At 40.9% G+C, this 14537-nt stretch overlaps 1 protein-coding gene across 2 annotated transcripts in view; it reads left to right on the plus strand.

Annotated features, from left to right (window-relative positions):
• Positions 1-412: 412 nt before the first annotated feature.
• Positions 413-14537, plus strand: part of UNC79 (unc-79 homolog, NALCN channel complex subunit) — a gene marked incomplete at both ends in the record, with an annotated part of 106084 nt that continues 91959 nt past the window's right edge. For both annotated transcript variants that reach the window (XM_082282942.1, XM_082282943.1), the window contains 3 exons: positions 413-434; positions 5782-5902; positions 11597-11901. In XM_082282942.1, coding sequence (XP_082139068.1) covers positions 413-434; positions 5782-5902; positions 11597-11901 — 448 coding nt within the window. The remainder of the gene's footprint in view (positions 435-5781; positions 5903-11596; positions 11902-14537) is intronic.

Genomic DNA, 14537 nt, shown 5'->3' on the forward strand with positions numbered 1-14537 from the left:
AGCGGTCCCGGGAGTACTGCCGAAGCTTATCAAGATTTTCCGGCTCGGCAGCTCTCAACTCGACGCTGTGACAAGCTCGGCAGGGCCACAGCCCCGGTGGCGTGGGTGCCTCAGGACCGCCCCGGGGCCAGCCGGCCTCCCCCTCCCCATGGCATCCCATGGCGTCCCATGGCGTTCCATGTTCCCCGTCCCATGTTCCCCGTCCCACCTCCCACCCCGTCCCTCCTGAGGATGCTGTTTGCCGCGGCCGCCAGGCGCGCTGCTCCTTTAAGCGCGCTCCCGCCCGGTCCCGCCCGCCCGCCGCTCCCCGGCCCGCAGCCCTGCGGCACCGGCAGCGGCAGCGACACCGGCAGCGACACCGCGGCCGGGGGCCGGCGCTCCGCGGCGCCGAGGGGCAGAGAGGGGCGGCAGCATGTCCACCAAGGCGGAGCAGTGTGAGTGGGGGCCGGGCGGGCGCCGGGCCGGGATCTGTCCGAGGGGAGGGGAGGGGAGCGGGGCCGGGGCGCCGTCCCGCCGATGGCGCTGCCCCTCCGCCGCCCGCCCGCCGCCCCGGCGCGGCCGCGCTGCCCGGGCTCCTGCCGCGCTCTGCGGCGGCCGCGAGCAGGCGGTGCAGGGGGAGGGGGCTGCCGGCGTTCTGGCTCTTTCTGTCGGAGCCGCCGCCGGTGCTGGGTGGCCGCAGCCCCCGGACCCCCTCGCTGGCCGGGCGACCCGCTCGGGGCGGCGGCGGCGTGTTTGTGCAAAAGCAGAGCCGGGGACCCGACCGGGGAAACGAGGGATCGGGGGTGAGAATTAATATTGAGACCTCCGGCTTGGCCCCCCGCCCCACGGCGGGAGCGGTCCAGCCTGCCCCGTCTGCCAGCGCTGCGTCCTGTCCCAAAGGATGCAGCCACCTGCGAGAGCAGGGGTGACGCACGCGTTGCCACCTTGCAGGTGGTCTTGCAGTGAGATAGAGCGACAAGAGTCGTGCTGTCGTTCGTGCCCGTGCCGCTCACCTTTAGGGTGAACGTAGGCTGGGTGTTTGTGTCTTGCCCACAGGCTGCTTGCCACAGTGGCCAGTGTCCCAGCAGGATTCCCCCAGGTGCTGGCATCCGCCTGCCCGCGGCCAGCGTGCCTCTGCTTGGTCACGGGTGTTCTAACCACCATGTTGGCTAGATCTGATTAGAGCATGATTAGATGACATGGTGGTTGGGATACCTGCATCTGGGCCATGGAAGTGCTCCCCAGTGTTGTTGCTCATGACACCTTGGTGTGTCTGCAAGAGCCCCGATGGGAGGCTGAAAAGAAAATACTCGGGGTAGTCAAGCTCATCACCCATGTCAAAGCTACTTTCTAGCTTGATACAGTGTCGTGGTTATGAACAGGCAGTCTGTGACCAGGAGGTAGGATTGATGTTTGTCATGATGACGTGATATGATTTGACACTTCACATGCTGAGACTTCCTCTCTTCTTCCTCCGGGTCACTGAGGAGGATCCTTGTGTTTGTAGATGTCTATGCTGAACTGGTCTAACAAAAAGAATACCTGTATTTTTTTACTTTAGGGTTTACTGCTTATTTATAATGATGATCTTGCTTTAAAAATATTATGCAGATGTTAATTTATTGCTGTAGAGGTGCAGTTCTAGCCTCATAAATAGAGACACAATGTTCTGACTGTGCAGAAGCCCTGAATTGTGCAGTGTTTGGATCTGTAGTGTTCTGTTGTTGCTGCCTTCCTCACCTTCCACCTGGGTTCTGTAACTGTTTCTTCTTTCATGTGATAGTTATACATTAATTACACTTCCTTCACACTGCCATGTAGAAGGATTTGTGCTGCTTTTTCCCCCAGCACTGACTATGGCATTATCTTCCTCTTCTATTCTGCTTTCTCTGTTCCTCCATTCCTAATGCTTTTGGTCTGTTGTTTGAGCTTCTCTTTCCTGTTTTATCCTTGGCTGTTTTTTCTTTTCATCCCTTTGTACTTTTCAAGACACTGCATCTAGGCCTGCCATGTCTCTGTTGCTCTCTATTTTAAGATTTACTTGGGGTCCAGATTTCAGATCTTTCTGCCTCCTAATGTTCCTTTTCATGATACTCCAGGAAGAGTATTTGGTTAATGGCCATATCCTTTGCATTCTAACCTGCTGAATGTATTTTGTTTATCAAGGCTACATCCCTGACTAGTTCTTACGGCATTACCAAATGTCTTTATCTCTACATAACTTCAAGATTCCCTCACCTGCAATTTTTGAGCAATGGACTCTGACAAGGATGTGTTGGTGTGCATACATCACTACCAGTCAAACCCCAGCTGTCGCTGTTGTTGCTTCTGCCCTCACTGAGTGACAGGCAAGAACCAGAATGTCTTGAGAAGGACTCAAGTCATAATGAATCTCAGTTTACCAGTGAAACACTACGACTGAGGAATCACACTGAACAGAACAGAAGATGTGCTGGTCTAAACATGAATACCACAGCTCTTGGGCAGGTTGTATGAACAACAGGTAAAATGGTGTCAGTCTGGGAAGTCGACTGGAGAAGCTTCCCTTTTTTGTAACCACACACATCTTGTATCCCATGCTAGACGTATCAACAGTGGCTTTCATCATTTGACTCTTTGCAGCATGCCTCACGTGTTCTGTTGTATTCAAAGAAAATGAATTCTTTTTCACCTTAAATAGCAGTAATTGGTATTTAGTTGTGGTAAGTAATGTTCTGGGAATGTCTGATGCCTGCTCTATTCCCCTCCAGAACAGTGGAGCAGCCAAAGCCAAAGATTTGAGGACTCCTAATGGTTTCACTCTTGGTTCAGTCAATGCTTACACAAGGGCTGAGGAGTTTAGTGAAGTCTGTGTAGATCCTAGAGAGATACCTATTTGTTTTTTAGGATGACCCTGTGACAGTGGCCAAGTACTTCCACAGGGTGACATCACTTTTTGAAGTGTGTCTTCAGGTACTCAGAAACTCAGAAAATTGGGTCATTCACACACTTCCTGTAACTCAAAAGCTGGGAAAGTTTTTGCTCTAGGGCTTTCCTTCAGAATTTTCTTTGTGTTCTGGGAGGCTGTGCTGAAATGGATAGAATTTTGGGAAGCAGAACTGAGAAGTGAGGCTGAACACTTTAGCCTAAAGCTAGTGTTAATATTTAGGCTTTATAAATAAGTTTTCTCTTTTCATATTTTGCCTGATACAATTGCACAATGGCAATTAATAGAAATAAGTGGATTTCCATCTTTAAAATAAAGTGATTATAAGTGATTCTAGATAGCCCTATGCTCTGTATTGAAAGTTAGTAACTGTAGGGAAGCACACAGCTCTCTGAAATACATCTAGGTCTGAATTCTGTAATCATCTTTGGCATTTTGTTCATCCATTTAATTTACAGATATCTGACAGCAAACCATGGCAGCCACAGTAATCTGTGCACCTTGCTGCGAATTGTTCTTAGTTGGGTACTGTGACACATAGTCTGTGTCATTTACAAGTATACTTGATTTCATTTTTTTTTCACCTGACAAGAGAAAGTAACATCACAAAATACGTTTAGGAAGTCATTGCTTTCTTAATCTAGAAATTAAACCAAATTAGCTTTTTTGACAGTTAAAGCAAATGCCTACCTTTTAAATAATCTGATGAGGTGGCCTGCAAATCTGGGACTAAAACTGAGATTAGTGGGCAGAAAGAATGAAGTGTGAGATGGGAAGGGGAAAGCAGTCTTGGGCTGTTCAAGTCAACCTCTGTAATGTGGAGTGAAACACATCCTGCCCAGATGTTACTACCCCAGTGGTTTGGGGGCTGTATAGGAAGCTGGTTATGGCTGCTCTCGCATGGGATAACCTCCTGAAAAGCACAGTTTATGTGCCACAGGTCTATGTGGTGGCCTGAAAGGCTCTGATCTTGCTCCCAGCTATCCTGAGGCAATCTGAGTCTGCGTGATGAAATTTGTCTTTTCAGTTGTTTGAGGGGGAGGGGAAAAAGTAACGTGATTGATTTTTAATTATTCATTAATGTGACCTTAAAATAAATTTGTGAGGTAAAAGACTTAAAGATGAGGAAAAATAACTAAAGATGCTTATGCATTTTTAGTGTATTACTTTTGCATATGCATTATGGCAGTGTCCCTGGTTGCATTTTTGCTCGCTGTTTTCATATAAGCCCCAGCCCTTCAGCCACATGATGGGCTTTGTCCTTGTGATGAAGCCAGGTAATATCACGAGGGAGACTTCTGTCTGTAGAAGCTTCACTTGCTGCAGAACTGGGGAGTGCAGTCCTTACAGCACAAAATGAGTTAAAGAATGACCTTGATTGGGTGCTGCAAGGCTGGATATCTTGTCATGCATTCAAGAAAACTGTATTCTTCATTTGGTGATTTTTTGGGAGTTCCTCATTTTATGGATAATTGACTGATAATTGATGGATAACCTCATTTGTTGTGTGGCTAACTATTCACTGAATCTTTTGTTTCCTGGATATGAAAGTCCAGTGTGTACTGTTACCTATACTGGCAAAATGGCTTTCAGTATCTTAAGCTGAGCCTCCAACAGTATTTGCAGACATTTTGCTCTTGGTGTCTGTCCATCAGTCTTTTTCTCTAATATGGATACAATGTCATCCCATCTCATTCAACTTGCCAGCGGCACAGGAGAAAATCAGAATGTTCATGAACTGTTCAGATATCTCAGCAGTGAGAGGCATAGTGATGTCTCTCAGGCAGTTAGTACCTTTGTTCAGTGGAGGATTTAATGGTATTCATACCTTAATAAATGCCACTTGACCATGAGAATAAAACAAAGTGTTGACTAATTGATTGTTTAGGAAGCGTGATTTATCTTCCACACTGAAGGAGCCCTGTAGGGGAGCAAGGTGTATCTTGGTGTAGTGAAACACTGTTATAATCCATATGCTTAAGGGCTGAAAGAATTCAGAAGCATCTCCCCTTTTAACTGCCTGTTACAGTCTTGGTGCACTTTTACCATGATGAAGAGTTCCCAGGCAGCTGTACTTTCATGAGGCTGTGTCTTCAGTGCAGCTGAGCAGCCCTCTGTCACAGCCAAGGCACTCTGTCTCTCAGCAGAGTTGATTAATCTGAGTGGAGCACAGAGTGTTGGGTGTGTGTAGGTGTCTCTACATGAGACTGTCTTGTGCTGTATAGGCAATGTAAGGCAATGCAACTAGGGTGGGTGATGACTTTTTTCCCAATACTGAACAAGGATCCCATTAGAAAGTAAACTCACTGTTACTTGTAATACAACAAAAAATGGTTTGAGTGAAGGTGTACACCTGCTACTGCTCTTTGAAATCCCCTCATCTGGTTGATCGCACTTCTTAAGACAAATAAACAGCAGACACATTGCTCTTTTCATGTCTTTAGTTCATTGCATAAAGTAAATGTATGGCCTACAGTAAATCAAACCAGGTCTCTCTGTCTTAGCTGATATCTCTGCTTTGGCTGTAGAAACACTTATCTGTCTCACATGAACCTCCTGTGATCCAATGACTCATTCATTATAAATGAATCTTGAGATGCTTGGAGACATGGAAGAAGTACAGAGTGGTAATATATATTTTTTAATTTGCTAGCACTGTTTGCCTAATACAGATGCAGAAATTCACTTCCATGTGTTCTCCCTGGTACTCTTACAATTTATTCAGTCAGAACAGAAAGAACAGAGAGATTTTTCTGTTTGTTAACACTTAAATTAAAAAAAAAAAAAGGAAAAGGAAGAAACAGACATGACTCTGTCAAAGCCTGCAAAAAACCTAAATGAAAGTTTCTGTATTTGTCTTTTTGTCTTTTATGTAGTTGCTTCCAAAATCCGTTACCTTCAAGAGTACCACAACCGGGTTCTCCACAACATATACCCTGTGCCCTCTGGAACTGACATTGCAAATACTCTGAAATACTTTTCTCAGACGTTATTGAGGTAAGTTTTGACTAATGCTCTTGAAGAAAAAAGAGCTAAAGAATTGTAGGAGATATTGATTGGCTTTGTATTGGTTTCCAGATTTAATGGGTCAATGGTCAGCCAAAAAGAGTCAGAGCATAATTTAAGAAAAAGATGGTATGAACAAATCTCTTCAGTGGCTGTTGCCCAATTTGCCCAGTTAAGCCCCTTATTGAGTGGCTGATTCTAGAATAAACTTGGTTGATTATGCATTTGCTTGGCCCTCCTAAGACTTAGCTGAACGCACAGACATGCTGAACTTGTGAAGAAAGGAGTTTCTGACCTGTAGAGTTTTAGATGTGTATAATCATGACCTCCTTGACAGCCCTGGTGCCTCAGAATCCCAGAGTGATGAGCCAGACAAGCAGAACCGGATTCTTACTGTGCCGTAGTTCAGCTGTTTTGGGTTCTGGTTCAGTCCCTTAGAACAATAGGAGTAGACACAAAGTTTGTATACAGATCTGGATTTTCATGGCAACACCACATCAGGATTGTTCTGACTCAAGGTTTTTGACTTAGTCCAATATTAGTAATAATATACTAAATACCACGTGAATGCAAAATACATTATGAACAGGAAATACTACCTCTTGTCTTGCTAAAAAAGATAGGAAAAAATGCGAGACTTTATTAGGAATAATGTACATTCCACAGTGCTGCCTAGTGGATTCATATTTCCAAATTGTTTTTAAAATGGCTTTTGACCACGAAGAGGGGATTTCTATCTGCTGGTTTTGGCTGGCACTAGTTTTCACATCCAGAAGAATGCAGTTAAAATTGCATTTTTGTGCATAGCTCCCTGATTTATACCTGGAAAGATTGTCCTTGCTGTCAGAAGGTAGTTTGGAAATAAAGCTGTTTACCTTATTTGAGGAGGAAACATTAACAAAATACAATTTACTCATATATTTGTACATATACTCCTATGATATATACAAGTTGAGAAGCAAGAATTTAAACTTGAGAGAATGAGAACAGTTCATTCTAACAGTCAAAGAGCCTGGGATGCATCAAAATTTTCTTGACCCTGTTTATAAGAAGGAGAGACACATAGACAGAAATAATTTTTAGTGGAACACCTGTTCACAGCAAACTTGAAAACCTCCTGCTTGCTTTTGAAAATTTCAAGAGCAGATCTGTTTCCCTCCTCATTTAGACTGTTGAAGAAACTTAACAGCAGCCAGTAGGACTTCTTGTTTGAAGATTAATAAATGAAATTGGGTCTCATTGTATTGAGCAGTGGGAAAATATGTTCAAAGAGTCACTATAAATACCTCTGAAATGTGTCTCTGTTCCCACATCAGGCTGTTATGATGGATTATTTGTGCAACACTTAAATTGCATTTAAGTAAGATTATTTGTGACAAGACAGCTTTTGCTTAAGTACTGTGAAGCTTTAAGCTGTTAAAGCAAGAAAGTTGGACTTGATCTGAATATTTTCTCTTTCAGCTGTAACTACCAAGTGCTGTAATGAGATATGTTTCTTTTTGATCAGAAGTTCACTTGGTCAGGATAGATTTAGAATGTGCTGTTTAAAGAAAGCATCTTTATAGCACTCCATGGTCTTCATGTTTCTAAACAGTACAGCTGACATGTCCTGTGTGATGAATTCTTCACACTCAGGAGCAGTGATGTTCCTGGGCTTACTGAAAAAGCTTTATGCTTAGCAACTATGAGAGCAGATCAGAAATCAGGGCAGCAATTGCACAATTGAGCAACTCCCTTTCTTTTATTTCATGTTCAGAGTGGGACTGAACCAAAATCCTCTTGTTGATAATGCTGAACCTCATGGGGCAGAAGTGATACTCATATCTGATACACAGACCTATACAAATGGCTTTGTCCTTCATGATCTGGGATCTGATCAGCCTCAGAACTAAAAGGGTATGAGAAATTAATGCCTGGACTTGATCTAAATTTAAGTGGACGGAGTTCTGATACTCATCAAGGTCAAATTCACATTCTAAACCCCTGTAACTGGGGAGTTTAAACTGTGGGTCAAAGACTGAGTGCTATTGTTGAACCAGTATAAGTTTATATGCTTGCTGATACTAAGAAAGAAGATGGATAAGAAAGCAAAACAACACACCCTGTATTTAGTGTGGCAGATGGAAAGAAGGAAACTCCCACCCACTGTGTGCAGATCTCTGCAAGATTTATCCTAAAACTAAACAGACTGGTTAAAAACCTTTCTGAAGAGCGTGTTCAAAAATTTCTTTGAATATTTTGCATGCTGAGTCTCCTTTCTGCCTCCTACACTGAGACTCCATTGTACAAGGTTTAACATCAATCACAGAAGTACATGGTGGAGAATAATCTTTCTAGCTTAACACAGAGCATATGCAATGAATTTGGGCTGCTAAGAGAATGCTGATACAACCGTGACAAAAATGCCCGTTGATTTCTGGAGCTTTTAGGTTGGTTGTCACCATCTACTATTTTAAAATAACTTTAAAAATACTTCCCAGTTTGTCTGCTCTCCTTGCAGCTGAATTTTTTAGGACAAACAATTCTTGATGAACATGTATAGTAGTAGAAATAATGGAGGAATAGTCAAAGAAATTCCATATGATGATTGGGTTTTACAGAAGTAGATTTTACTGTTTATTACACTTTTACCTTTCCATGTTAAGGACACATTGACTGTGTTCTTTTCAGTGGGATGTGCCCACTGTTTAGAATCACATTCGTGTGTGTTATCATTTTGCTGACTAAAGATGGATTGCACAAGAGATTAATTTGCTCCTTTGCTCTGTACGCAGCCTCTATAAATTGCAAGCTCAGGGGTGGGGGGAACAGATGTGGAATGGCTGAAAAAAATAAATTCCTTATTTCTATAACAAACATCACATAAAATCACCATACACAATGCATAGCACATTGACTCATTTAGTTCTTCTTTAATTTTCTCTTTGGGAAAAGCATTTCTTTACATTACAGCATGAATTTGTTTCATGCCCTACTCATTTTCAGTGATTTCTCCCTCATTTGAGGAATGATCTAAGGCTCAATAAGCATCTCACAAAAAAGCTTATTCTTTCACATTTTCCTGGAGAAAATTCTCCATATGTATTTCTAAGCAAAATACTTTATGTGAGGCATAGCTTTAAAGGCCTTGGTGGCTAATTAATGGTCAGGCTTGTTTTGCTGCCTTGGTGAGATGTAACTCATTTGTACCCATTTTAGGAAACCTTTCCAGGAAGGCAGTAATTTTGGGATAGATTTGCAGCAAAGATATACACATCTTGAAACAAGCCTTGGTAGCTTTGCCCCTTATTGCAGAGCAAGTTCAGTATGGAGTAAGTTCAGTATGGAGTTATGATTTGCAGATACTCCAAATTCTCAGCACTTGGTTTGAATTGAAACAGAAGCAAATTGCAGTCATTGTATCTTGGTCTTAAGGGACTTCCTAGCTTTTCAGTTTTGCCTCTTCTGTTTATTGCTTTTAAAAAACATGTGTCAGGCAAAAGCCTGGACATGAAATTTTTTTTTTGTTGTTTTGTTTTTTAATAAATTTGGTGTGGTTACAGCTGGAATTTAGATCTAGTCTTATTACTGTTAAACAGAAGGATGCCCTGATCAAGATACAATAAGCGTGCTTTGGCATCTAATCCAGAGATGGGCCCATAGCTCAGTGTAAAAAGAAAGGATTAATATTCTTTCTGGAAATAAGCGCACTCGAAGTGATGTTTTGGCAAATAAAGGGATGCATAATTGGTATTATCTGTTGGTAGACAAGAAAGGAGTATAGTCATATCTCTAAAGATAAGCTGAAAAATATGGCAAATGAACATCAAGCAAATTAAAAGGAATCAGCACTCTGATAATTTTTTTTAAAGTCATACTAGATATTAGGTGATCTTCTGATACAATTTCATAAACACCACTGTGCTAGTGATCACGTTTCTTTTACTGGACATTGGGTAACAGAAACCAAAATAATCTGCCAAATATGTGAGGCACAATAAAAAAAACCAAAAACCAAAAAAGTAGTTTCTTAAGACAGGCTGTGTCTGTCATCTCTGACTGCAAGGTGATGTGATAGTAGCCATGTAGCCATGTGATAGTAGCCACTTGGCAAAGAACTGTTTTTGTAAAAGTGTTTTGTATATATGGCAAATGAAGGATACCTTGTCTTATAAGCACCTTAGCAAGAGTTTGGCTTACTTGTGTAAACTGTTGAATTGACTTGGAGGTAAGATTTGCTGAGGTGATTATATGGTAGGGATTTCTGTACTGTTAAAGAGAAGAGAGGTTTCCAGAAGTGCTCTCTCTTGACATAATTCTGCTCTTCACGAGTCAGTGGAAATCTTAGTGCTACTGACTTGTCTTTTATAACCTTTAACACTGACTTTGGGAACAGAGTTAAACCAAGAGGAATTGCTTTTGGAAATCCCAATGACTGAGAGGTGCAAAAATGTGCTGTAAAAAGGAAAAAAAAAATTGTGTGTGGGTTAATATATTTAAAAGGTGTATTATATTTTATAGGCACATATGGAGATTATGAACTAACCCTATAATTGCTTGATAACTAAAATATAACACTGCTTAAGTGACAATTTATTTCTATTTAAAATAGTGGGGTTTATTTTTTTAAATAAATTAGATTACCATGTTTACAACCATGTTTACAACCATGTTTGCAACATTCTTAAAACTACATAACAAGCTGGTTGACGTATAGCCTCTATTTTGATTCCCACTAAATTCTTTTTATTTTTTGAAATTATCTCTCCTTTAGTTTATAGTGAGTTTTGTTGAATAATAACGTAAGTAACAGCAGGAGTGTATGGTAACATACTGTCTGATCTGCAGTTACATAATTGGTCTTGCTTGCTTAGCCCTTAGATTTTTGAAGGTAACTATTTACACAAGGAGTGTTTGTATTCATAAAGCAAAATGTTTCCTCCCTAAACATGGGCAAAATTAAAAGCACACATAAACAACCATTATCATTAGCTCACAAACATATGCTAAAGACCATCTACTATATATTATTTTATGACTTTTCCAAACGTAGTTTAGTTAACATTTTAGAAATATTATATTATTTCTAAATCCATGTGCCTGTTTAAACTTCATTATCTCAAATGATACTGAGTGAGTGGTCATGAAACAGTATCATAAAATACATACAGACATTATTTTAATGCAATAAACATGTGATTTTTAAGACTATCTTAACAAACACACATGTTTATTCTTTGCTAAAACATGTTTCTGCAAGTGCCACACCTATATTTTGCATGTTTTCACTCAGTTGGCTCAAAAGATTATAGGGGGGAAAAAATAAATCTCTCAAAATCCTCAGAATCTCAGAGCAAAATACCAGCCTATTTTGACACAGCTAAACACTTTTAATTCTCAGAATTTTTCTTAACTGTGAAACATGGGTAGGGCACTGAAACATGCATTTTTATATTTTTGCTCCTTATGAACCAGATAACACATGAGATGCAATGAAATTTTCCTAGATGTCAATTTTTAATTCTCCTGCCTTGAAGCATGAAAGTAAATGGTTGCTAGATTTGTAGACATGCTGGTTTTGGTAGTGATTGCATCTTATGTGGGATGTATCTGGTCTTTTATTATTTGTTTTATAGTGTCATTTCAATGTAATGTGCTGTTCTTTGTGTCTTTGTTGTCTCTTTTTTTTCTTTGTCCCCCCAACAGCATTTTGTCCCGCACAGGGAAGAAGGAGAATCAAGATGCCTCCAATTTGACAGTGCCCATGACCATGTGTCTTTTTCCTGTGCCATTCCCACTCACCCCATCTCTAAGACCACAGGTCAGTTCCATCAACCCTACTGTTACTCGCTCCCTCCTTTACAGCGTCCTGCGAGATGCTCCATCTGAACGTGGCCAGCAAAGTCGTGATGCTCAGTTATCAGACTACCCATCTTTGGACTATCAAGGACTTTACGTGACACTGGTGACACTGCTGGATCTAGTTCCCTTGCTACAACATGGGCAACATGGTAAGCAGGCCCTTGAATGATTCCAGTGCTGTGAATCCATGAGTGGTGCATATATGCAGTAGAAGAGATGGGCCTAAACTGACCTGGATCTGGATTTCAAATCTCCTGGGATGCATTTATATCCAAGTGTTTGGTTTGACTTTCTTAAATAAAGGACTTTTTTTGCTAAATGTGGCTTTGAATTCTGAGGTTGTCTGATTTTTAGTGGTGTGCTGGTGGTATGTAACGGAAACACAATGGTATGTAACAAAAATTGCACGGCTGTAAAACTACCCAGATTTTTAACTTGAATCTGCTGGAATAACTTCAGACTGTCTTTTTGGGGTGGGTCTCCTAAAAATGCACAGAGCTTGCAAATGTGTATCTGGCCTATTAAAAATACACAGATTGAGTGTTCTGGTGAAGGTCCATCTCTACACAGAATATAGTATATATTTAATTGAAGAAAAAAACATGGTAATTGTGCTTTGAGATGGTTTTAAAATACTCCTGTGTAAAAATGGTAGCAGCATCTCTGTCTGACTCAGAGAAAAATGATATTGTCTTATGTTTTAAATTAGCTGCAAGCTTTCTTTTGTGACTGTGCTGTATTTGTGTTGTTTTCCCTCGAGTTCTGCTCTGCATCTGTCTGGCTTGTTAATCTGTTACGCTTTCCATACTGGGATCCAGTAGCCCAGTATTCTCTCTATGTATTAGCCAAATATTAATTTCCATTGTGGTATTATGATGTATTACTTACATAATTCAGTATAGGAAGGTGGTTGTCTATCTGATAATGCTGTTGAAATTCTTCAGGAGGAAAGTTGTTTCTGTTAAGTGATGAATTCCATTTGAGCTGGCAGCAGTGTGTTTGAATCAAAGGCTGCTGCACTAGCAAATGGTATGATCTTGCAAAAGCAGGGCCCATAGCACATTATAGACTTGTTGACTTCAATTCTTAGAAATGGAGGAGTTAATTATCAAAACAGTCTTTTTCTAAATAGATAACATGGTGATAATTAACAATCAATGAAGACCTGTAAAGAACAAATAACATTGGACAAACATAGTTTTTTCTTATGGCAACACAGTGGCTCTCCTTGCATGGTTTTCCTGTCCCTAGTCACATTTTTGTTGCTGTGTCATTTTACATCCTAATAGGCAACCTGGGACATGGTCCCCACCTGAGGAAAACACTCTTGGAGTGGCTTGGCAGCTGGAAGCATATACCAATGGGAAATCTTACAGGAGTCTGTGCTGGGTCTAGTGTTATTAAATATTTTAATTTTTTACTTAGCTGATAGAGTTGAGAAAGCACTTGGATTTGTAGGTGTTATCAAGATGGTTACTGGCATGTGCTTTGTGTGAAAGATACGTGATTCAAGTAATTGTGGCAAGTTGCATTCTGTTTTGAAACGTGTCCAAAGGAGAAATGTAAAATACTATGCTTAAGTGAGAAAATCAAAGGAGAAGGAGGTAATACTGGCTTGTGCTGCAGAGCTCTGAGTGTTAACAGTGGATCAGAGAAGACCATAAGTCACTAATATATAAATATTATTCTAGCAGTGTGGCAAAGATTTTTTTTTTTGTGTATGAGACACCCAAAGCATTGTGTTTATTATTCTAACAGCCCTAGCAAGGCCTCAGCTGGAGTAAAATGTTCAGATTTGTCCATCTAGGTTCAGAAAAAACACGTACTATTTGTGAAGAGTCCAGGTAAAAAACAAGAATGATGTGAGGTCTAGAAAATGTGAACAGTGAGAGAAAACCCCAAAAAATTTCGTTTATCTAGCTTAGAGAAAAATGGGAGATGTGATTATCATATGAAAATGTGGTTGCTGTGAGGAGTAATAAACTAAACCAATCTATTTGTGGTTGTAGTTGATCAGGATAAGAAGTTATACACTTAAATGGCAGCAATGGAAATTTTTTTATAAAGAAGATCTTTGTATGATAAAGACTTTTAAGCATTAGGATGAATTGACAGGAGAAAGAGTGAACTGTCTTGCAGGTTTTTAAGAACATTTTAGATAAATATGTGCCAGGAATAATTTGGTTGACTCATGCTTGGGGCAAGGAGAGATCACTTGCTATTTTGTATGGTTTTGTGTGTGGAGAATTAAATTTTGCCGCAAAACTTGTTATTTATTTCTTCCTCAGCTTAGTAATTGACTAAAAGAAATATGTATTTTTTTATCAGAACAATCAGTTTTGTTTGGGTAAGTACAACTGCTGTGCTAGGCAATCCTGAGCTTAGGCCCAATCAGGTTATAAAAGACAGTGTTTAGCTGATAAATATGTATTGCAAGAGAGAAGCACTCTGTAGCATTGAGAGTCTGGTCAGACCCTTGCATAGAAAGCTGGCCAGAACCACTGAAATGGAGCGCTGATTTTAGTTTTTGCTATGACCCAGGATGCTTACAGCTACAGATCTCTCTGGCTTTCCAGAGACGGTTTTAAATCACACCAGTTGTACAGGTGAGACTGAAGGCCTGTGTAACATACTTAAGGCTGGGGAGTAATTAACAAAAGTAATGCCTCTCATGCAGGAGAAAGGCCTTCTGACGTCTTTGGATCATCATTCAGGTTCGAACTTGGGGTTCCTTGAGTGCTGTAACCTTTGTCAGAGGGTTATGGGCACCAGCTCAATTCCTCAT

The sequence above is a fragment of the Coloeus monedula genome (assembly GCF_965178545.1).
Source record: "Coloeus monedula genome assembly, chromosome: 6".
NCBI lineage: Eukaryota > Metazoa > Chordata > Aves > Passeriformes > Corvidae > Coloeus > Coloeus monedula.